This window comes from Lepus europaeus, chromosome 13 (assembly GCF_033115175.1).
Source record: "Lepus europaeus isolate LE1 chromosome 13, mLepTim1.pri, whole genome shotgun sequence".
Lineage (NCBI taxonomy): Eukaryota > Metazoa > Chordata > Mammalia > Lagomorpha > Leporidae > Lepus > Lepus europaeus.
Genome location: NC_084839.1, coordinates 6,839,902 through 6,863,661, shown reverse-complemented (window position 1 = coordinate 6,863,661; position 23,760 = coordinate 6,839,902). Strand labels below are relative to the sequence as shown.

The window sequence follows — 23,760 nt, the reverse complement described above, 5'->3', positions numbered from 1 at the left end:
ATGACAATTCAGTGTGCATTTCTGATTCTGCATTGCTTATTTTTAAAAAAATATTTATTTATTATTTGGAAGTCAGAGTTGCAGAGAAAGAAGGAGAGGCAGAGAGAGAGAGAGAGAGAGAGAGAGAGATATCTATCTATCTATCTATCTGCTGGTTCACTCTCCAATTGGCTGTAATGGCTGGAGCTGTGCTGATCTGAAGCCAGGAGCTTCTTCTGGGTCTCCCATGTGGGTGCAGGGGCCCAAGGACTTGGGCCATCTTCTACTGCTTTCCCAGGCCACAGCAGAGTGGATTGGAAGTGGAGCAGTCAGGATTCGAACTGGCGCTCACATGGGATGCCAGCACTGCAGGTGACGGCTTTACCCGCTACGCCACAGCACCAGCCCCTGCGTTGCTTATTTTTATTCGTTGTCTTAATGGAATTAATTGAAAACCCGTGGTTCTGCACCAGGGAATGAGGCTGTGTACTTAGCATACTAGAGGCAGCAGTTGCGACGGGAGAGTGACAGAGTTAGGGAGGCGAGGAGGAGTGCAGTTTCCCAGGTGGCTAAGGGCCAGCAGGCTGCTGTGGGAGGGAAGAGCCGAGGGGAGGCCTGCAGCAGGCTGAGTGTGAGTGTGTAGGGAGTTCCAGCGGAAGGGCATGACTGGACAGAGGCCGCGGCCAGAGCACCCGGAGCCCACTGCGGGGCTGTGGGGTGAGGGAGAGGACGCTGTGAGGGCCGAGGCCGGCTCTCTGGGGGAGCGTCTGAGGACGTGGCCTTCCTCCTGGGTGAAGAGGAGATGCGTGCGCAGCCCTACCACACTTGTTTGCATGTCCCTGCCGCTGCAGCACCTATTATTTGGTTATGAGTTGGCCTGAGTGAGGGCACCCCGTCAGTCTAAGGGACATATTGTGAGGCAAGCACGTGGGTGGGAAAATGAGGTTAATTGAGAAGTCCAGCCAACCACGGGGTTGGCTGCCTTCATCAGGATGAACTGAGTGATGAAAGTGGGCGTGTGGTGTCCCCTCTGATGCCGAGTGCCAGCCTAAGGAGCCTCTGTGGTCATCTGATTAAGGGAAACTGGGCCCACGCTGTGGCCTTGTAGGCTAAGCCTACAGTGCGAGTCCCGGCTGTGCCAATTCTGACCCAGCTCCCTGCTGAGGCCTGGGAAGGCAGTGCAGGACGCTCCAAGTGCTTGGGCCCTGCACCCGTGTGGGGCACCCAGAGCAAGCTTCTGGCTCCTGAGTTCTGTCTGGCCCAGCCCAGGCTGTTGTGGCCATTTAGGGAGTGAACCAGTGGATGGAGGGTCTCCCTCTCTTTGTCTCTCTTTCTCTCTCTAATTCTGCCTTTCAAATAAATAAATCAATCATGTTTTTTAAAAGAATGACTTAGGAATTACATATTCTAAACATCATGAGAATTTATAGAACTGATTTCCCTATGTGTCCTTTGGTAATAGTTTCTCCCTCTCTCTTTTATTTTTTTGGTAAAGATTTTATTTATTTGGGGCTGGCGCTGTAGCACAGTGGCACAGTGGGTTAATGCCCTGGCCTGAAGTGCTGGCATACCACATGGGTGTCGGTTCGAGACCCGGCTGCTCCACTTCCGATCCAGCTTACTGCTGTGGCCTGGGAAAGCAGTAGAAGATGGCCCAAGTCCTTGAGTCTCTGCACCTGTGTGGGAGACCTAGAGGAGGCTCCTGGCTCTTGGCTCCGGCCGTTGTGGCCAATTGGGGAGTGAACCATCAGATGGAAGACCTCTCTCTCTGCCTCTCCTCTCTCTGTGTAACTCTTTCATAATAAATAAATAATTTCATAATAATATAAAATAATATTATTTATTTCAAATAATAAATAATTTATTTATTTGAAAGGTAGAGTTACAAACAGTGAGAGGGAGAGACAGAGAGAAAGGTCTCCTGTCTGTTGGTTCACTCCTCAAATGGCTGCAGTGGCTAGAGCTGTGCCCATCTGAAGCCAGGAGCCAGGAGCTTCCTCCTGGTCTCCCACATGGGTGCAGGGGCCCAAGCTCTTGGGCCATCTTCTACGGCTTTCCTAGGCCACAGCAGAGAGCTGGATTGAAAGTGGAGTGGCCAGGACTAGAACTGGCACTCACATGGGATGCCGGCTCTGCAGATGGAGGATTAACCCACTGCGTCGTGGCACCGGCGTCATGGTAATAGTTTCTTATGGTCACTTTAGTCTTATTTCTGGATGAAATGATAGATTGAAGGCCTACTTTTGGGATCTTTTTTTAAAAATTGCTGTCTTTCCCAAGGCTCGCCGCCACATGGCTGCCCTCGGATAGTTCCGTCCTGGTGGTTTCAGTAGTGCCGAGGGCTGCCAGGTTAGGAAGGTGCTGTAGGCAGGAGAGCAGCGCACGGGCGGCTCTGGGGGTAATGCTGAGCCGACTTGTGGGGTCCACAGGGGAGATGATGGTCTTGGCTTGTCAAGCGGGCTTGGAGGACAAAGGGCGATAATTGGTCTGCGTTCTGTGCGGCTCCCCCCGCCTCCACGTGGTCTCCAGCCCCTCTTCTGCCTTTCCCTCTTGCTTTTCACCTGCGACATGTTCTTCTCTCAGGCCCATCCTGTCTGTTCCTGCCTCATTCTCCTGGTTCTGTCTTAAACACCGCTGGCTCCACAAGCCCCCCACCCCAGCTTTGGTTCAGTGCACCCATCGTATCGTGTGGGGCTCCTGCGTAGCACTTGCTGTAGCCACCCGTTAGAAATATTTGCTTTCCTGTTGTATTCGTATTTGTCTCCCAAATAAGACAATAAACTACACAAGCTGAACTCCCTCAGGCATTGCTGCAACCCGGGCTTCTACACAAGTGTAGTGTGGAGAAGGCGGCGTGAGCATTCCGAAAGAATAGAGGGCTCTGAGGGGGACATTTGGATTGGGAGACGCATGGGCGGGGTAGGTGGCAGATGAGAAGCCTTGCTGTATCTTTGCTGGGTAGACGTTTTGTTTTAGATTTTAAAATTTATTTCTATTGGAAAGAGAGAGGGAGGGAGAGAGAAAGAGGGAGAGATCTTCCATCCACTGGGGGTTCACTCACCAAATGCCTGTGATAGCGGGGGCTGGGCCAGACCAAAGCCAGGAGCCAGAAAACTCTGTCTGGGTCTCTACGTGGTGGTGGGCCCAAGCATTTGGCCATGACCTACTGCCCCCCAGACACGTCCCCAGGAAGCTGTGGGAAGCGGAAGTGGGACTTGATGCTAAGCCACAGTGTAACCTGCTGCGCCACGACACCACCCCTGAGTGTATTTTCATTTCCAGATATGTTTTATTCACTGTTGTATTGATTTACTCATGACCATTTGGAAGAATTTATCGAGTTACTGGGAATGATACATTCGGTAGAAATTTTTCTAGATGGAGCACATTTATCTTTTCTATTAAAATCTGCAAGCCTCTTACCCACTTCAATAGATGCTTTACTCAGTTCTGTGCCTGGGAACTGCAGTCGCCTACAAAACTTCAAAATAAAATCAGTTGTGACATCAGCACTTCTAGAGTCGCAGCCTAAGCCTTCATTCCATATTTAGGCCCGCTAAGTGGCTGATTTCTTTTTAAATATTTTTATTTATTTGAAAGGCAGCGTTATGGGGATGGGGGTGGGGGGAGAGGTCTTCCATCCGCTAATTCACTCCCTGGATGGCCACAATGGCCAGAGCTGTGCCGATCCGAAGCCAGGAACCAGGAGCTTCCTCTGGGTCTCCCACGCGGGTGCAGGGGCCCAAGGACTTGGGCCATCTTCTGCTGCTTTCCCAGGCCATAGCAGAGAGCTGGATCAGAAGAGGAGCAGCGGGACTCGAAGTGGTGCCCGTATGGGATGCCAGTGCTGTAGGAGGCGACTTTACCTGATATGCCACAACGCCAACCCCTTGGCTGTATTTTTTTCTAGATAGATGTTCATTAGCTTTTATTTTGCTCTTAATAGGATAAAATTGATTTTAACAATATTTTCTCAGCATTTTCAGTCATAATGCCAATTCTCAGTGTTTTATGCTAATGTAGAACAAAGGAAAAATTTTAAATGTTCAAAAGTTGTGTGTTTCTAACTTTAACATGAAAAACTTGACTATATTAACTAAAGCCATTTGGAAACAAAAAGTATCAAATAAAATGTGTTTTAGTGTGTAAAAAGTGCATAGATAATAGGTAAAAATATTATAGCCTATATTGGCTTACAGGTTATTTTACAATATAGTAAGAGTATTAATGTGGGTTTATATTTTTAAAAACAAATTTATTAAAGGGTTCAAATTTGCCAAAAAAGAAAATATGCCTTTAGAAATCAGGGAGCTATTTTTTTTTTTGAGCTAGATTTTTTAAAATAAGGATTTGCAGTGTAAGAATTTCAAGTTAGTGTTTTTAAGCCTTTTCAAAATATGAGAAAAAGCTAACAGTACTAGACAGCCCAAATGCTAGGTAATTAAAATGCTAAGATGATGTGAGGTCCGTAAATCCATTATGTGACCTTTGTTAGCAATACTAAGGAAGTCCACCAGGTGGGAGTGTTTCACAAGACACACGTTTGGCCATGAAGTAGGACGTAATGCTTTTGCTTTTTACTTTCCGTAACCAAAAAACAAGGGGGAAAAAGAGTTTCATGAAAATAATGTCGCAGGACAGTTGTCAGCACTGAGAATCATGACTGAAAGCAAATGAGTGGATATCTAAATATATGATGTAATTTTAAAAATTAGTGACACCTTTTCTTCTAGAATTCTGTTAAAATTAACTTTTGGGAAAAGGAAGGACATAAAAGAAGAGTTTTTTATTTTTTTTTATATTGACCTGATTACAAATTTGTATTTAGATTTAAGCATATTAAGTCCTAAACATTGTAGAACTTGAGGCCTGTAATTAATATGGATTAGATCTTTTGAGGTAACTTGTATTAATAATGGTTTTGCCTTCATTTAAGACATATATGTATAGATTTGAGTTCAAGGCTTCCATTCTCTGTGCAAAGCATTTGCTGCCTTGTATGTGATAAGTGGGATACTTTTTTTTTTTTTTTGGACAGGCAGAGTGGATAGTGAGAGAGAGACAGAGAGAAAGGTCTTCTTTTTTTGCCATTGGTTCACCCTCCAATGGCTGCTGCAGCCAGCGCATCTTGCTGATCCGAAGGCAGGAGCCAGGTGCTTCTCCTGGTCTCCCATGCGGGTGCAGGGCCCAAGCACTTGGGCTATCCTCCACTGCCTTCCCGGGCCACAGCAGAGAGCTAGCCTGGAAGAGGGGCAACTGGGATAGAATCCGGCGCCCCAACTGGGACTAGAACCTGGTGTGCTGGCACCGCAAGGCGGAGGATTAGCCTGTTAAGCCACGGTGCTGGCCATAAGTGGGATACTTTTAACTATTTTGTAAGGGCAGTAATTACACAGACCTCTTTTTTTTTTTAAGGTTATTTATTTTGAAAGTCATAGTTATGGAGATAGAGAGGGAAAAAGAGAGAGACAGAGATATTGATCTTCCATCCATTGATTCACTCCCGATGGCCATGATGGTGCAGGGTGAGGCTGAAGCCGGGGGCCAGGAACTTCATCCACATCTCCCCCACACGGGTGGCAGGGGCCCAAGCACTTGGGCCATCTCCTGCTGCTTTCCCAGGCCATAGCAGAGAGCTGGATCGGAAGTGGAGCAGCCGGGACTTGAACCGGCGCCCATGTGGGTTGCTGGCACTGCAGGCAGCAGCTTTACCTGCCGTGCCACAGCACTGCCCCCACAGACGGCCCTTATCACTTGGCAGCAGCTCATAATACAGTGCTGGCTAAGACAGCTGGGAACATTTGATTTCACGTGCTTTCATCTGAACGTTTTAAAATGCCATCACACTGTAGACTCTTAATGCTACAAAACAAGCTCTGCTTTTTAATGATAAGATAATTTTTCCAAATTGAGACAGTTGTCTTCCCTGTCTCCTGAAGTCTTCTCTCATTATCCTCACTGTGGATTAATGTCATCTGCGTGCTGGTACCTGATGATTTGCGTCGCTATAACTGGGTAGACATCATGCTGTACTATGAGGGATCTTCAAAAAACAGAAAATGCGTATTATGAAATATTCATGGATTTCAAAGGTTTTTGCACCCAAATAAACTTATGTTTTAATTCTATTCTCCCACAGTCTTTTTGAAGAGCCCTTGTACACTAATTTTCACTTTCACCTTCAGTGGAAACCTTTCCCCAAATGAAAATTCTACACAGAACTCCTATAAATAAAGCAGAATTAATATAAACAATTGATTAAAATGATAAGATTTTTTAACAAATTTAGTTAGAAAAATGAACTGTTCTAAAGAATAATATTTGTATTAAAATAGAAGAGCTAAAATTAAAAAATAATAATAACATGGGGGCTGATGTTATGGCTCCATGAACTAAGCTGCCGCCTGCAACACTAGCATCCTATATCAGAGTTCAAGTCTCCCAGCTCCGCTTCTGGTCCAGCTCCCTGCTAATGTACCTGGGAAAGCAGCAAAGAATGGGCCAAGTACTTGGGCCCCTGCCATCCGTGTGGGAGACTGGATGGAGTTCTGGGCTCCTGGCTGTGTTCTGCCCAGCCCTGGCTGTCGCTGCTATTTTGGTAGTGAACCAGCAGATGGAAGGACCCCCCCCACACACACTCTGGCTTTCAAATAAGTAAATAAATCTATTTAAAAATAAAAGATAGAGTTGTGATTATTGTAATCCTACATTGGTTAAACATCTATTTGCTTCTCTATTAGTTTTAGTAATATACTATCAAGAAGATCCTAAATCATTAGTGGAGAGAAATGTTACCAACTTCTAAACATTTTCTGCAGTGGTGGGCTGTTACTAATTAATCCTATCCGGGAACATGAACGATTAACTGGGAATGTCATTTCGTAGGTGCCGCCCCCATCTTAGCTGTGGCTGCTCTTGCTTCTGGCGGCTGGTTGACGTGTTGGGTGCCGCCTCTCTGGGCGCTGCAGCCAGAGTTGGTTGCGCTGTCTCCTAAGCTGTCTTCATGCTCTGGTGTGCAGGCTTTATGCACCTGCTCGTATGGTTCTGTGGACAGAAGAGTGCTGCTCTGCCTTTTGTTCTTAAATTATGAGGGGATTTACATGTGAAAATGAAGATGGAGGAGAAGCTTGATTTTAAAGATGCAGAGAAACCTGGAACAAGGCGGGATATGCATTAGCCAGGCCTGCAGGTAGATCCTCAGCGTGCCAGGCGGCACCATGTGACCGGCTGCACCTAAGTCAGCTGTGGGAGGATTTGGAGCCGTGTCGGTGGCCCTGGTCTGAACGACACAGTGAGCAGGGTGCCAGCTTCGGAGGCAGGTGAGTGCGGCTTCCAGCTCTGCCGGCTGTGCCCACGGTGAGGCGGTGCCACTGCTGACCGTTCTGAACCTTGGGTTTCTCATTTCCAAGGTTGGAATAATACCTCGTGGGATGCTGGGAGAGAGAAATGAGATAAACTGCCCTCTCAGTTCTTGGCGTTTGTATAAGTAGAGGGGTACAGAGCCCCCAAGTGCCCCTTACTGAGAACCTTACACGGTTCACGTACGGGAAGGCAGTACCTTATCGGTACTGGAGCTGAACCTCTTTGAGCTCTACTTGTTGATCCTGTCTAATCCCTGTCATTACCAAAACTGTAACCTCAGCGCTAAATGGGGTTTTCGTCCGCTGAGTCACCAAACACCAAAGTTGTTGGACACGGAGGGGGCACCTCTGGTCTCCTGCAGGCCAGGGCTTCGCCGCTGTGCTGTAAGAGGTGAGAGCATCGTCTCGCCCTGCCTGGGGAGGCGTGGGAGGCACCTCCAGAGCCTCGCTTAGGGGTCAGGTTGGCCTCTGTGAAGTACAGTGGAGTCTGGAGACCCCCGTGAGCAAACACCACCTCTGAGATAGCGTTGTCAGGTCTTGTAAAGGTTGGCCTCACTGCTTTCCAGCCCAGCAGTGCAGCCTCTCCCAGTTCCCTGGGATCTTCAAGTCTGCATTCAGGGAAATCTATTAGGGTGAATACTGTGTTCTTTCATCACAGAATACAGTTTGCATCTCATGCAGGTACTGTTTCCCTAGAAATCACTGCCTGTCTCAAGGCTGTGGTGAGAGAAGGCGTCTGAGGTGTAGCTGTGGTGAGTTGACACGACAGCTCCCAGGGAGAGGCCCAGGTGTTAGTTATCCCAGGTTTCCTGGTCGGCTGAAGACACTGCCAAACTGAGTCATCATCATGTAGATCCAGACCCTTATGTATTTAATTAATTTAATTTATTGAAAGGCAGAGCTAGAGGGAGAGACAAAGGAGGAGGGAGATTTCCTATCTGCTGGCTCATTGGCAGGGAGCTGGATTGGAAGTGGAGCAGCTGGGACTTGAACTGGAGCTCATATGGGACGCCTGCACTGCAGGAGACCACTTAAACCTACCTCATTTCTTTCCCCCTCTCCTCCCCTCTTCTTCCCTCTCCTCCCCTCTCCTCCCCTCCCCTCTCCTCTCTTCCTTCCTTTCTCTTTCTCACTCTCTTTCTCTTTTTCCTCTCTTTCTTTCTCTCTCTCTTTCTCTCTCTCTTTCTCTTTCTTTCTTTCTTTCTTTCTTTCTTTCTTTCTTTCTTTCTTTCTTTCTTTCTTTCTTTCTTTCTTTCTTTCTTTCTTTCTTTCTTTCTTCCTGTCTCTCTCTCTCTGTCTCTCTGTCTCTCTCTCTCTCTGTCTCTCTGTCCCTCTGTCCCTCCCTCCCTCCCTCCCTCCCTTCCTTTGTTTCTTTCTTATATTTCATTTATTTATTTTAGAGGTAGAGTTATAGACAGTGAGAGGGAGAGACAGAAAGGTCTTCCTTCCATTGGTTCACTCTCCACATGTCTGCAATGGCCAGAGCTGCGCCGGTCTGAAGCCAGGAGCCAGGTGCTTCTTCCCAGTCTCCCACGTGGGTGTAGGGGCCCAAGGACTTGGGACATCTTCCACTGCTTTCCCAGGCCATAGCAGAGAGCTGGATTGGAAGTGGAGCAGCTGGGACTAGAACCGGCACCCATATAGGTTGCAGTGCTGCAGGTGGAGGATTAACCTACTGTGCCACGGTGCTGGCCTCCTCGTTTCTGAGTGCGAATGCTTTTATGTCAAGTGATTAAGTGCTTTTGAAAAATTATTACAGGGGCCAGTGCTGTGGTGTAGTGGATAAAGCTGCAGCATGCAGTGAGAGCATCCCGTATGGGCGCTGGTTTGAGACCCGGCTGCTCCACTTCTGATCCAGCTCCCTGCTAATGTGACTGGGAAGCAGTGGAGGATGGCCCAAGTGCTTCGGCCCCTGCATCCACTTGGGAGACCCAGAGAAGCTCCTGGCTCCTGGCTTCAGCGTGGCCTAATCTTGGCTATTGTGGCCATTTGGCAGTGAACCAGCAGGTGGAAGATAAACCAGTCTCTCTCTCTGCCTCTCCCTCTCTAACTGTGCCTTTCAAATAAAGAGATATTTAGAAAAGATTATTACAGATGTAACTATTTTGCTATCATAAAATTTTTTTTAAATTTTTTTTTTTTTTAATTTTTGACAGGCAGAGTGGACAGTGAGAGAGAGACAGAGAGTAAGGTCTTCCTTTTGCCGTTGGTTCACCCTCCAATGGCCACCGCGGTAGGCGCGCTGCGGCCGGTGCACCGCGCTGATCCGATGGCAGGAGCCAGGTGCTTCTCCTGGTCTCCCATGGGGTGCAGGGCCCAAGGACTTGGGCCATCCTCCACTGCACTCCCTGGCCACAGTAGAGAGCTGGCCTGGAAGAGGGGCAACCGGGACAGGATCGGTGCCCCGACCGGGACTAGTGAGCCGCGGCGCCGGCCCTTGCTATCATAAAATTTTGCCCTGTATTGTTTCTATTTTTTTTTTTTTTTCATTTCTCTTAAAGATTTCTTTTATTTATTTGAATGAGAGTTAGAGAGGTAGAGACAGAGAGAGAGAGAGATCTTCCATCTGCTGGTTCACTCCCCAAATGGCCGCAGTGCCAGAGCTGAGCTGATCCAAAGCCAGGAGCTTCAGCCACATCTCCCACATGGGTGCAGGGGCCCAAGCACTTGGGCCATCCTCCACTGCTTTCCCAGGAGCATTAGCAACAAGCTGGATCAGAGTGGAGCAGCTGGGATTTGAATTGGCACCCATATGGGATGCCGGCACTATAGGCTGGGGCACCTACTGTGCCAAACCCCCCCCTCCCCATTTCTAGTCCTAGTTTACTTTTCAGTTTTTAATCATATTTGTTATTTATGCGCAAAGCAAGAAGCAAGAACAACTGAAATACATGGCCAGAGTGGTGCCTAGCGTCACATGGAGCCGAGGGAGCCGCCTCACGGGGGAGGGTGGGTGGACAGTGGTGCCCCTGCTGCCAGGGCCACGCTCCTGTGTTAGTGGCTGAGGGTCCTGGAAGCTGAACTGCGGGGAGACAAGCTGTGGGGTGATGATGCCGCCTGAGTTTGCGTACTGGGCACTTGCATCCTTCAAACTGCGTGGCTACATGTTTCCTCGGGTTGTACAGAGAAGTATTCTTGGGCGATTGCTTTGGCCAAATAGATCACCCTGGTGACCTACACTGCTCACAGAAAGGGACTTTTGACTAGGCTGGCGCCGTGGCTTAACAGGTTAATCCTCCGCCTTGCGGTGCCGGCACACCGGGTTCTAGTCCCCCCGGTTGCCCCTCTTCCAGGCCAGCTCTCTGCTATGGCCCGGGAAGGCAGTGGAGGATGGCCCAAGTGCTTGGGCCCTGCACCTGCATGGGAGACCAGGAGAAGCACCTGGCTCCTGGCTTCGGATCAGCGAGATGTGCCGGCCGCAGCGGCCATTGGAGGGTGAACCAATGGCGAAAAGGAAGACCTTTCTCTCTGTCTCTCTCTCACACTGTCCATTCTGCCTGTCAAAAAAAAAATATATATATATATATATATAGACTCTTCTAATGAGTAAAAATAAAATTATTTAGCCCCATAAATGATTTCTATGTCAATTTAGATAGATACTTCTGTGGCTTGTGTTTTTTTTTTTAACCCTAATTAGACCATCCTTAAACACATAAGAGCATATAAATATAACACACTAAGTACTTGGAAATGTCTTTTTTAAAAAATATTTTTGTTATTTATGTGAGAGTTACAGAGAGAGGGAGAGAGAGAGAGAGGTCTTCCATCTGCTGGTTCACTCCCCAGAGGGCCACAACGCCGGAGCTGAGCCAGTCAGGAGCTAGGAGCTTCTTCATAGTCTCCCACATGGATGCAGGGGCCCAAGCACTTGGGTCATCTTCCACTGCCTTTCCAGGCCATAGTAGAGGGTTGGATCAGAAGACGAGCAGCCAGGATACGAACTGGGGCCCATATGAGATGCCAGCACCCAAGTAGAGGCTTAGCCCACTGTGCCATAGTGGCAGCCCCAGAAATGTCTTTTTTAAAACCAGAAACAACACTTGACGGCTTGTCGTGATTGTACATTCGGCTGCAGAGCACACAAGTGCTTTGTGGTTTCCTAATGTGGTTACTGAACACGGAGTATGGGAAATGCAGATGGTGAGCGTGAGAGAGCTGCCGACCTGGAGCTAGCGGGCTGCACTGTGGGCGAGTGGTAAGGCCGCCTCCTGCGAGTCTGGCATCCCAGATGGCACCGGCTCGTGTCCCTGCGCTCTGCTTCCAATCTAGCTCCCTACTAATGGCCTGGGGAAGAGCCCCTGGTTCCTGGCTTCAGCCTGGCCCAGCACTGGCTGTTGTGGCCGTCTGGGGAGTGAACCAGCGAAGGAAGACCTCTCTGTCCATCTGTCTCTCCCTCTCTTTGTAACTCTGACTTTCAAATAAATAAAATGAAATCTTAAAAAATCTAGCAACAGGAAGGAAATAAGGGTTAAGGTGGACATAAATAAAATAGAGCATAGACTAACATAGAAGCAATGAAACCAAAAGTTGTTTCTCTGGAAAGATCAACAAGACTGGGGAGTCTAACGTGGAAGTCCCGCTCAGTGTTGGAGCCGAAGCCAAAGATGCGCCACTGCCAGGCTGAGGTCTACCTTTAAGGACTGGTAAAGGCAGAGAGGCACTTCATAATCAGAGTAGGTTTATCTCAAGTGCTTTTTCCAGTATGTTTGGAACCTGGGAAATTAGGATAGAACATGGAAACCCACAGCTTTGTACAGATTAGATAAGCCATTACTACTCTTCCTGCCATTGCATTTAATGTTGGGATGATAAACACCTCAAATCCCCTCTGGGGTTTGGTGGGAAGGGCCATGCTGTTTAAACACATGCACGGAGAAGGTGCTGTGGGGCAGCACGTGGCATGTCGGAGGGGTTGGGATTGAGTTCCACCTCTGTTTCTGATGTGCGCTCTGGGAGGCAGCAGGTGGTGGCTCAAGGACTTGGGTCCCTGCCACCCCCAAGGGAGACCCAGATGGAGTTCGTGGTGCCAGGCTTTGACTTGGTCCACTCCAGCTGTCGTACACATTTGGGGAGTGAACCAGTAGATGAAAGTGTGTGCTCGCTCTCTCTCTTTCTGCATTTCAAATAAATACAAATAAATACAAAACTTACAAAAGCGCACAGGTGCAGTCGTTGATGTAGTAGACAGCTGTGACCAAAACTGAGTCGGCATTGCCAAATCAGTTGTTTCCATAGTAGAGGGAGAAGAGCTGGGAAAAGTCATGGTGGTGGTGTCTGCAAACAAGGAGGACGTGGAGCAGGCTCTGGCTCCCGCACAGATGGCACTCCCTCTTGGTTACCTGCACTGAAGGCAGCCATCACCTTAGCAAGCAGACTCTGGCCTTTGTGAAGCAGTGGGATGGGAAGTTGAAATATAAAAGAGCAGACAGCTGTCCGTCATTCTGATCTGGAACGAGAGCCACATCACGTGTCCCTTGGAAGCAGGTGTGCTCCATACCACAGAGGTTAACACTGTGATTTTTGGCATGGTCTGAAGTAACTGCAACGTTCGTAATAAATATTAATAAGCTCAGAAGGATAAATTGTCTTTACTGAGCCAGATTATTGTCTGTTCTGTGTAACATAAAATATTCTTTCTTTGCCTTCTCATGTTAAGATCTATATATTTTATTTGTATGGAATTCTTTTTCAAATAGTTATATTAAAGAATTATTCTTGTTGGTGGGGAGGATCTTCCTATTTTAAATTAGTGGTTGCATGTTGAATAAACATTAAGAATATCTAAACTAACTCATATTCCCCCCCCCCCCCCCAATGAGTTCTCAATGAACACACTCAGTAGGGCAGGCTAGGAATGTCATGTGGGTGATGAGGTCTTCAAGTGCTTAACTGCCCACGTTATATTGAGCTGCTTTGTTTAAAACTTTTGGTTATAGGCATGAGATGAGACCATTATCTTAGTAATCAACTTCTTAAGTTTCTCTATAGCTGCCATGCTATCGTGTAGTTAAAGTTTTAGGTATACGCAGCCTGTGAGGTGGCTACCTAGGGCAGACTGTAGTGTTTCATGGTATGCATATGCATGCAAGGCTAACGGGGTTGGTTTGCCCAAGGTCCCTGGTGAGTGACTGGGAATAGGGCTCCAGGTGAGACTTCTAGACAGGAGGCTGGCTTCCTGAGCTACACCATATATTCCTGAAACTGCCACCACTGTCAACACCAAAAACCCAACTCTGAAAAAAAAAAAAAAAAAAAAAAAGGCAGAGTCACACAGAGGAAGGAGAGACTGAGGGAGAGAGCCCACCATCTGCTGGTTCTCTCCCAGAGGGCTGCAGTGGTTCAGGCTGACCCAGGAGCCTGGGACTCCAGCCTGGGTGGCAGCGGTCCAGGCACTTGGGCAGCTTCCACTGCTTTCCCAGGCGGAATAGCAGGCAGCTGGAATGGAGGGAAGCGGCTGCGACGGGAACTGGCGCCCACGTGGGTGCTGGTGTCATAGGCAGCAGCTCACCGTGCTGTGCCACAGTGCGGCCCTACGTAATCAAGGTCTGTTCACAGTAACATCTGTGAATGTCCCCGCAGCAGTAGAGGTAACTAACGCCAGGCGGTGAGAACAGCCCTGGGGGGCTATATGTGCTTAAAGAAAAAGTCACCTTAGAGGGAATTTTAGAAATCTATTTTGGGAAAAAACATGGACAACTTCTTCACTAGACTGACAAAAACAGAAAACATTAATGATTAAAATCAGAAAATAGGACACTACTAGCAAGCTTCCGGAGATAACAAATGTTACAAGAGAATACCCCACTGGTACAGAAAAGACACTTGATAACTTCCATTCATCAAAGCGTTCAGAAAACCAGGGCTAGCAGGACGCACTGAGCATTTCTGAAAGCCCCGCACTGACGTCCTAGCCAATGGGGGACGACTTGGCATCCCTGCTCCAGGACAGGAACAGGTGAACATGCCTGTGCTGTGGACCGAAGGTGTTCAGCAGAGCCATTTCGCTGAAACCCTAGCCCCAGCACAGTGGGCTCTGGGGGGTGGTTCGATTGAGGGGGTCATTAGGGTGGTGTCCTTGTGAGAAGAGACCAGGGTCCCGCTGTCCTCGGTCATGTGAGGGAGGACACAGCAAGGTCTGCAGTGAAAGAAGGGGCCTTCACCAAAGCCCAGACGTCGGCATCCCGATCGCGGGCCTCAGCCCGCAGGAGCAGGGAAGCAGCGTCCCTGTTTACCCCACCAGTTTACGGCGATCTGTTCCTGCTGACTGAGGCTCCCACGCGGGCCACTGCTGTCCGTGTTGTACTGGAAGTTCTGGCCAGAGCAGTTAGACAAGAAAAGCAAAGGATTCAAACCGAGTAGGAAGTAGTAAAACTGTCTCTGATCACAGATGACGTGATTATGTCTGTAGAAAATTCCAAGGAACCCACAAGAAAGCTGCTGGAGCTAATGTGTTTAGCAAAATTTTCAAGCTATAATATCAACACAGAGAAAAAACTCAATTGTGTTTCTGTACAGCAGCAGTGAACAGTCGGAAAGGAAATTATGAAGGCAGTTCTATTTACAGGAATTACCTAAAACACAAAATACCCAAGAATAAATGTGGCCCAGGAGCTGCAGACACATTCACTGAAAGCTACTAAACACTGCCAATGGAAGATCAGAGCGACCTGACTAAATGGGAAGCCATTCTGTTCATGGATAAGAAGACTGAATGTTAGGATGTAAATACTAACCAAAGTGACCTACACATCTGGTGCGGTCTCTGTCAGAATTCCACACAACACACAAGGTAGATCCTCAAATTCCTATGGAATTGCAAGGTAGCTCAAATAACCAAAACAATCTTGAAAGAGAACAGCAGAAGTGGAGAGCCCACACAGCCTGATCTCAAAACTTACTACAGAATGGAAGTCATCAAAAACAGTGTGGCAGTGGCATAAGGACAGGCATAGACCAATGGAGTGGAATTAAGAGTCTAGAAATAAACCCATATATCTCTGGCTAGTGGTATTTTGACAAGGAATGTGAAGTCCATTTGATGGGGAAAAAACAGCTGGACGCCCACATCCCTGATAGAGTCAGACGGGACCCCTGCCTCACACCGTGTGTGGAAAATTAAGTCAAAATGCATCGACCTGTTTCTGTTTCTCAATATTAGGAAGGGTAATTAAAGTAGAAATTATTTCATCTTAAACAAACGAGTGCTGTAGGAAGACCACACTTTGTCTGTGGTTCATCTGCTTACCAAGTCTTTACTGGACAGCCGTGTTGTGATGGTTTCTGAGCTGGGGGCTGGAGGAACAGTGGCGAACAGAACCAGAGTTGGTCCCAGTGCAGTGGGGTTACGGTCTAGAGGGCGGGACAGACATTGAGAATATCGTTCCACTAACGAATGTAAAATCCCAAGTGTGATTTGGTGTGTGTGCGCCGGGGACTTGTGATGAGGAGCGTGAGCTGGGCTCCCTGAAGGGGGGGGGAGCACTGAGTACCCAGATGGGCGGAGAATAATGTAGAGCAGACCCAGGGGAGCGGTAGTTAGCTCCTGAGGGAGGGGCGAGGGAGGGGGCGTGGCAGGGGCGGGGCCGGGGGCTGTCTGTCCAGGGATACTTGTGGGCATACAAATGAATTTCATTTGATCTGTCCTCACCCACTCTTGGGCTACGGTATCAGTGACTGTTTCCTGACCGTGTGTTCCTTCTGCCTCCTAGAATCCCCGAAGTGTTCTTGCATGGAGCATATTTAATATATAGGCATTCACTGATAGAAAGTATTTGAGTTTGCCAGAAGTTAAATTTATTTTATGGTTTAAAATTCTAAGGTATTTAAGAGTTCCCCTTTTAAATCTTTAAAGAAAATTTATCTTGACTTTAAACCTCCTACTAAATACTAAATGCCATCAGATAAAATATGATAAATAAATATGCTCTAAGAACTGTTTATTAAGTTATGCTATAAGAATTGCTTATATTTTAATTTAAACTAGAAATTTTTGTAATTTAAAACCTCATTTTGAATGGAAGTAATATGAACAGTTTATATAATTTCTGCCAGGAAATTAATATGGACTTTCTTTAAACCGCTGTCATTTATAATCAAAGTGCTTTTAACTTAGTTGATGTTGGCATTAACAAAAACTGCTAGATTCGTAGTATAGAAAGAAATCTCATCTAAACTTATGGGAGCTGTTTGATGCCTGAGGTTTTATAGTGCTTTCTATGGGCTATGCCACTGCTGGTAACGTTAATTCATACTAGAAATTTAAATTCACCCCTAATTGAAAAGTAAAGTTACTTAAATTCTTTAAATGCTAACCTTTGGAAAAATATCTGAAAAGTGAAGGCCCATAGGATTTTGCTGGCCCACTGCCAAAAGCTTATCATTTGGGTAAATCTCTCTGAGCCGAAGAGTGGAACGTACTGAGCTGCAAAGGTTAGCAGAGACGCCCAGCCTGGAAGGCGGCCCTAGCTGCTGGCTGGTGACCAGCAGCGTTGTCTGTCGTGCTGAGAGCACCGTTCGCATAGATGCTTACGCAGAGCGCTGTTAGCATTGCCTTAATTGTTTCATGTGACTTGGCAGCTCTGTGTTTTATCTACATCTCTGGGCCCTCTTTTTTTTTTTTTTTTTTTTAAGATTTATTTATTCATTTATTTGAAAGGCAGAGTTACAGAGAGGCAGAGGAAGAGAGAGAGAGAGAGAGAGAGAGAGAGAGAGAGAGAGATATCTTCCGTTTGCTGGTTTACTCCCAAATGGCTGCAACAGCTGGAGCTGAGCTGATCCAAAGCCAGGAGCCAGGAGCTTCCTCCGAGTCTCCCATGTGGGTGCAGGGACCCAAGCACTTGGGGCATCTTCTGCTGCTCTCCCAGGCCACAACAGAGAGCTAGATAGGAAGTGGAGCAGCTGCCCACATGGGATGCTGGCACTGCAGGTGGCGGCTTTACCCGCTATGCCACAACGCTAGCCCATCTGGGCCCTCTTAATGTTTTGTGTTAATCCCTGAAAGGGATTAGCTAGCTTTTTAGCTGTGTAAACTCTGATACTTTTTAAAAATTTATTTATTTCAGAGGTTGAGTTACAGACGGAGGGAGGGAAAGAGAGAGAGAAAGCGTCCACCCCCTGGCTCACTCCCCAAATGGCCACAATGGCTGGAGCTGAAGCCAGGAACCAGGAGCTGCTGCCAGATCTCCCACACGGGAGCAGGGGACCAAGCACTTGGGCCATCTTCTACTGCCTGCCTTCCCAGGCCGCAGCAGAGAGCTGGACCACAACAGGTCACTAACAAGTGTCAGTGGCCAAAGGCGGCATAATCCTGACCTCACTCGTTTTAATGCAGTAGTTTTGTCTATACCACTTCTTTGGTTTCTTTTTCTTAAAAAAAAAAAGATTTCTAGAATGAGAGCAAGGTGTGTATTGTGTTGCTTGTATAAATGACATAATTTAAGCTACCTGCAGAATTCATCTTTTCAAAATGGTGACATTAGTGACCTTTCTTGTTTATTCCATGAAGAATATCAAAGAATATTCCAACAACTAAAGATGTGGAGCCGCTCCTTGAAATCGATGGAGATATAAGAAATTTTGAAGTGTTTTTGTCTTCGAGGACGCCGGTTCTTGTGGCGCGAGATGTAAAAACCTTTTTGCCGTGCACGGTAAACCTAGATCCCAAACTACGGGAAATTATCGCAGGTGAGTATTTGTGGTTCATTCAGTTCTTCTCCCCTGAAGTCCTCAGAAGTTTGCCCTTTCCTGACTCAGCCATCTAAGTTTCTCCTCCATGAAAAGCCAGGAAATATGGACCAAGGCACTGCACAGGCAATAGATGACTAAGGACTAGGAGTCTCGGCCTCCTTTTGGTGCTGCTCAGAGAATGGTGTTTGCTAAACTCGCTGTGCTGTGCTCTCGCCTCCCAGTGTCCAGACCTGGACGTGGAGCTTTGGAGTCTGGCTGTGATACCGCAGTCATGACTTGAGGGCATCACTTGAGGGCATCGCTCCCTCACAATGTTCTTCTTATCAGTCTCCTGTTCTTGCCCGAGGACTCTCTCCAGGGCAGTAACAAAATCTCTAGATTATTTTTTTAAAAAGGTTTACTTATTCATTTTATTTTTAAAAGAGAGTTACAGACAATGAGAGGGAGAGACAGAGAAAAAGGTCTTCCATCCGCTGGTTGACCCCCCAATGGCTGCACCAATCTGAAGCCAGGAGCCAGGTGCTTCTTCCTGGTCTCCCACGTGGGTGCAGGGGCCCAAGGACTTGGGCCATCTTCTACTGCTTTCCCAGGCCACAGCAGAGAGCTGGATTGGAAGTGGAGCAGCTGGGATTTGAACCGGCGCCCATGTGGGATGCTGGCACTGCAGGCGGTGGCTTTACCCACTACGCCACAGCACCGGCCCCCTGCGGCATCTCGCTGTGGCTGTTGACAAGTATGAGATCTAGTAGTTGGTAGCGCTCTGAATCATCAGAATTGTCAGACTATCAGAAATAAACAGGTGCCGCTCAAGCCAGAAACGCACTAGCAGCTCTGAGGACTGAGGGAAGCGTGCCGGTGGGGATGGCTTCCCTCCCAGGGGGCCTTGGGCGCTGGGGCTCCCTGTCTAGTTAGAGCGGGTGGGGTGCTCCGCAGTCAGAGGCCCTGTTTCTGTGCGGTAATTGAAGCTGATGTCCTGTGTCCTGTCTCTTTGCCTCCTGTGACGTGACTGCACGGCTCAGACGTCCGCGCGGCCAGAGAGCAGATCAACATAGGGGGGCTCGCGTACCCCCCGCTCCCCCTCCACGAAGCTGCGGCGCGGGCGCCCTCGGGGTACAGCCAGCCCCCCTCCGTGTGCTCTTCCGCCTCCTTCAACGGGCCCTTTGCAGGCGGGGTCGTGTCGCCGCAGCCCCACAGCAGCTACTACAGCGGCATGACGGGCCCCCAGCACCCCTTCTACAACAGGGTAAGGGGCGCGTTCCCCTCACGTCCCCAAGGGCGCGGGTGGAGTTCCTGCTGCCACTTTGAAATCGCATTTTGGCTTTAAAATAGGAAAAATGTACTCATTGTAGATCTCAGAGAGACCGAACATTAGAGGCGGTGTTTGCTTTTACTTGCTATCTTGATAAGAAAGTGAACTCCCGGGTAAGCCGTGACTGCCTTCTTTAAGGAGTCTGTTTCTGTATAAGTAGGTGTTCCTTTAGTTCTGCCTTGTATAGGATTTTATATTGACATTTGCAATAATGATAAGCTTCAGTTCCTACGGTAGTGCAGTATTTGTGCACTTAATATGATTTGTGTCATTGAGACGTGAGATAATGAAGGGAAAACACTGCTGGTGGTAATCAGGTGTCACTACCAGTTAGCATCACGGTAGCTCCTTTTTAGAATTTTATTTCAAGTTATCTTCAGGCAGGCATAATTGTTTGTTTAACACAAACATGACAATTTTCCTTTTTTTTTTTTTTAAAGATTTATGTTTTTTAAAAGCAGAGTGAGAGAGAGAGAGTGAGAAAGAGAGAGATCTTCCATCTGCTGGTTCACTCCCCAAATGGCCACAGTGACTGGGTCTGGGCCAAGCCGAATCCAGGAAGCAGGAGCTCCACTCTGATTTCCCGCATGGGTGACAGGAGCCCAGGCACTTGGGCGTCCTCTGCTGCCTCTCCAGGCGCGCTAGCAGCAAGCTGGATCAGAAGTGGAGCAGCCAGGACTCAAACCAGTGCTCCGCTGGGCCGCGGTGCCAGCCCCAAACGTTCAAGTTTTCTAAATGAAAAGATGAGAGCCCTTTACCAGGGGTACTCAGGTGCCACTGGGTGTAGGCCAAGGCTATCTGTTGCCACTGTAACTAGTATTTTCTGTGGGTAAGAGGAGCGTGGGCCCCAATGTTATGCTTTTTGCAGCTGTGCTGAGACCCATTGCGGTTTCTCGTTTCTTTTGTCGCCCTCTTCAGTCCATTCAAGGAAACACAGGGGTCGGTGTTCACAGAGCCGCCTGCCTGCCTGCCTCCTCAGTGTCCTTTGAACTGGGAAGAGAGAGAAGTAGAGTGTAAATGTGGCAAAGACAAACTCCTGAGTTAAAGTAAATTTCCCGGTTCTGGAAAATGCTGACCACGTTGGCAGTAGGTGCAGCAGTCACAGAGCCTGGGTGTGACTCCATGGGACTCCCGAGACAGCTCTCCAAGGACATGCATCTGTGTGGTGGGCAGTGGGAAGTGCAGGCCTAAAACCTGCTGTTATCTTACCCAACATGGCTCATAGACGCCAGCGGAAGTGCAGGCCTAAAACCTGCTGTTATCTTACCCAACATGGCCCATAGACGCCAGCGGAAGTTTTGAACCAAGAAGTTTATTAAAAAACAACAACCAAAAGTTCCAAACTCTCTAGACTGATTTATGTTCACCGATTTCATGAAGGAAATGACTGTGCTTTCATAGAGCTTCGTCAGTTTAAACTCTTCAGAATTTTCTTTAGTTTTTAGGTGTAGTGATTTTTTTTCTGTAGGTATTTGAGGTTTTGGGTCTTAAAGCAGAATCATTCTCTTAAGTTGTAAGAAGTAAAAATGCTGGGGAGCTGCTACCTCAGTGTGGGGAAGCTTAGTACGTTTTAAAAATTATTTTTGGTGCTTCCCTCCCCCTTTTTGTTTTTAAGATTTATCTATTTATTCAAAAAGCAGAATGAGAGAGAGAGAGGAGAGAGGAGAGAGGAGAGAGAAAGTGAGGTATTTCACTCCACAGAGGGAGCTGGGCCAGCCTGAAGCCAGGAGCCAGGACCTCTGTCTAGGTCTGCCCCCCAGAGGCATGAGCAAGGAGCCGGACTAGAAGTGGGGTAGCCTGGACTGAAGCTGGTGCTCCAGCATGGGATGCAGGTGTCCGGTGCTATGGCTAAAGTTGCACAGCTTAGTGAAGTTTAATCTTTCCCTGACATAACTGGTACCTCCTGTCTGTATGAATCTGGTTACAAATAAATGCTATAGTTTGAAATTTACATAACCAATAGTTATTAACATATAATAGCTTATTCATGTTAATAACTCTAGGACATAGGGTGTAGACCAACTCCAGGAACTTAGGGAACACTGTTCCTGGAGTCCACACCAGTGCATCCATACAATCCAGACTTCTTTTAGGGAGGAGGTTGCACATTATTTCAGCTCAGTTTTTGCTAAGGAAAAATGTTCAAAGATCTCAGTCTACTCTCTACAAAGAGTAAACATGTAAAGTGTAAAGAGAGACTTGTGTCAAATTGTAAGGTGTTGAACTTCAGTTTCTTTGTTTGAAAAAGCTTACGTTAATGAACAACATAAGAATATAAGTCGTGTGTCTTAAGTTGGGATATGAAGTAGAGCATGAGGGAGGCCTTCATTGTCTTCCACCTGCATTAACAGTTTGGGAGTTGTGTTTGGCTAGTTTGATGAGTCTCATTATACTTTGATTTCTGTAATTGTTCATGCCCTTTTTTGTTACGTGTTTTTCCATAGCCATTCTTTGCCCCATACCTTTACACGCCAAGGTATTGCCCTGGCGGTTCCCAACATCTCATCTCACGCTCATCAGTAAAAGCGAATTTGCCCAGAGATCAGAACAATGGCCTAGTAAGTATATAAAGGGGTAACTAACACATGAATCTTGTGATAAACGTAGATAGTGTTCCAAGTTTGATTCTTTCCTTTCCATAGTAAGAGTGCAACTGATTTTATAAATAGTTTTAAGAAATATAAGCTACTACTAACATAAACTGTATTTTATTATGTTTTCTGGTAAATATCTGTGGAAGGAAAATGATAACAGTCTCATTGATTACACGTTGAGTTTCCTAGAACCAGAGAGTTCTGGTTTGTAATATAATGTTACCAAAACTTAACACTAAGCCTTTACATCTGTCAATTTCTAATATCATTTAAAGAATATACATGTATGGGATGTGTATTGGGTGTAATATATATGTTAGCATCATGGTACAGAAAACACAGGATGTGTAATGGCACAGACGAAAGAGGCTAAGAATTCTTCAGTGTGCCACTGAATCTAATCCACAACGGACACTCTGTGCCTGAAACAGCAGGGACTCCTGACGAGAAACTTAGCTCAGCCTCCTTTGGGAAAGAACGCCCTGCTAGTGGATTGCACCAGTTAGGGGGAAATGCTGATCTGCCCTGCTGTTGAACTCCAGCCTGGTGGAGGGGAGCCTCCCCAGCAGGCACCGGGGCGGTCGCTGTCCCTGCTCTTCCTGCCCGGCCCCCCCTCACCACACTCTCTGTTCTGTGTTGCTAGGAGGCTATCAAGGAGGACGCTGCCGAGGGGCTGTGTGCGCCCGCAGCCCCCTCGCGGGTAATGGAGCCTCTGGTGGTGTGGAGCCGCCTCGCGTCGCTTCTCGGCCATAACGCCTGGCTTGGCTGTGGTGACGCAGCTCGCTAACTCTGCCTTTGCACTGTGGTGGGCAGCTAGCCTGGAGTAGTGGGTGCTGATGGTCTAGTTCCTGATTAATTCAACGCTAGCGTTTAACGTTACCCTCGTATGTCCTCCTGCTTTCCCTCCTTTTCAGTGACACGAGGTGGGGTCTGTTTGAATTTTCCAACAAGGGAGGGGCTTTCCAGCACCGTGGGCGTGTTCGCTGGTTAATTGTTCCGGAGTGGTCAGCCCTGTGTGCCACTTTGGCTGTTCTGATGAAGCCTGTGGCTGGTGACAACCGTGGAATATCTTTGCAAAAATCCCAAATCACCCTTGAGACTACAAAAAGACGTTAGGAGCTAGCGAGGGTAGACCGCAACAGCGTCTTCAGCGGCTCCTTCCGAAGCAGGGTGTCTGGCTGGTGCAGCCTGCGTGGCAGTGTCCGTGCGGGCCCACTTGCTGTTGTCCTAGCATTCTGCATCACTGTCGGAGCCGGGCCGGGGAGGGGTGCCAGTCTCCTGGGCGCCCTCCTGCGGTTCTCCCTGGGAGAGCTGGGGGGTGGGGGGGGAGCAGGGCCACCTGCTCTAAGACCTGCTCCGGGTGGCAGCTCTGCTCCGCTGCAAGCCCTTTTTTCAAAGGCTGGAGGAGTAGTGTGAGTGAGCGAGCGGTGCCTGTGTGACAGCGGTTCATTGGCCAGCAGACACTGGGCACAGGCGTCTGGGGTAGCCCAGGGAGCAGCCGTGCAGCCCTGCCCCTGGGTTGGGTTGCAGGCTGCATGGGGTGTCGGTTCTCTGAAGTCCGTCTGTCTCAGCCTTCCCTGCACGCCCTGAGACAGCCGGGTTTAGCTCGGTTTAGTGAAGCAGTTCAGACTCCTGATAGCCAGCGTGCTGTTCACTTTACTTTTAAGGTTGAGTTAGAAGGGTTTTAGAAATGAAGCTCTCGCTTCGCATGAAACAGGAGCCAGTCCGTGAGTGACCGCATAGAAACAGGCGGGGCTCACCTAGGGCGTTCTGTCCGCACCGCTGGGGTAGAGCTGACAGCGGTTTCCTAACCACGCCGCCTCCCGTT

The 23,760-nt window shown here is 48.0% G+C and overlaps 1 protein-coding gene across 8 annotated transcripts in view; it reads left to right on the top strand.

The window, feature by feature from the left end:
* KIDINS220 (kinase D interacting substrate 220) overlaps window positions 1-23,760 on the top strand; it is a 131,717-nt gene that overhangs the window by 66,671 nt on the left and 41,286 nt on the right. For 4 of the 8 annotated variants that reach the window (XR_009867771.1, XR_009867770.1, XM_062208920.1 and 1 more), the window contains exons 23-25: window positions 17,848-18,026; window positions 19,049-19,272; window positions 21,783-21,896. Coding sequence is in view for 4 of the 8 variants with exons in the window: in XM_062208920.1 (XP_062064904.1) it covers window positions 17,848-18,026; window positions 19,049-19,272; window positions 21,783-21,896 (517 nt within the window). In the remaining 4 variants the exon portion in view is untranslated. The remainder of the gene's footprint in view (window positions 1-17,847; window positions 18,027-19,048; window positions 19,273-21,782; window positions 21,897-23,760) is intronic. The other 4 variants (XR_009867773.1, XR_009867772.1, XM_062208922.1 and 1 more) reach the window with 1 other exon arrangement.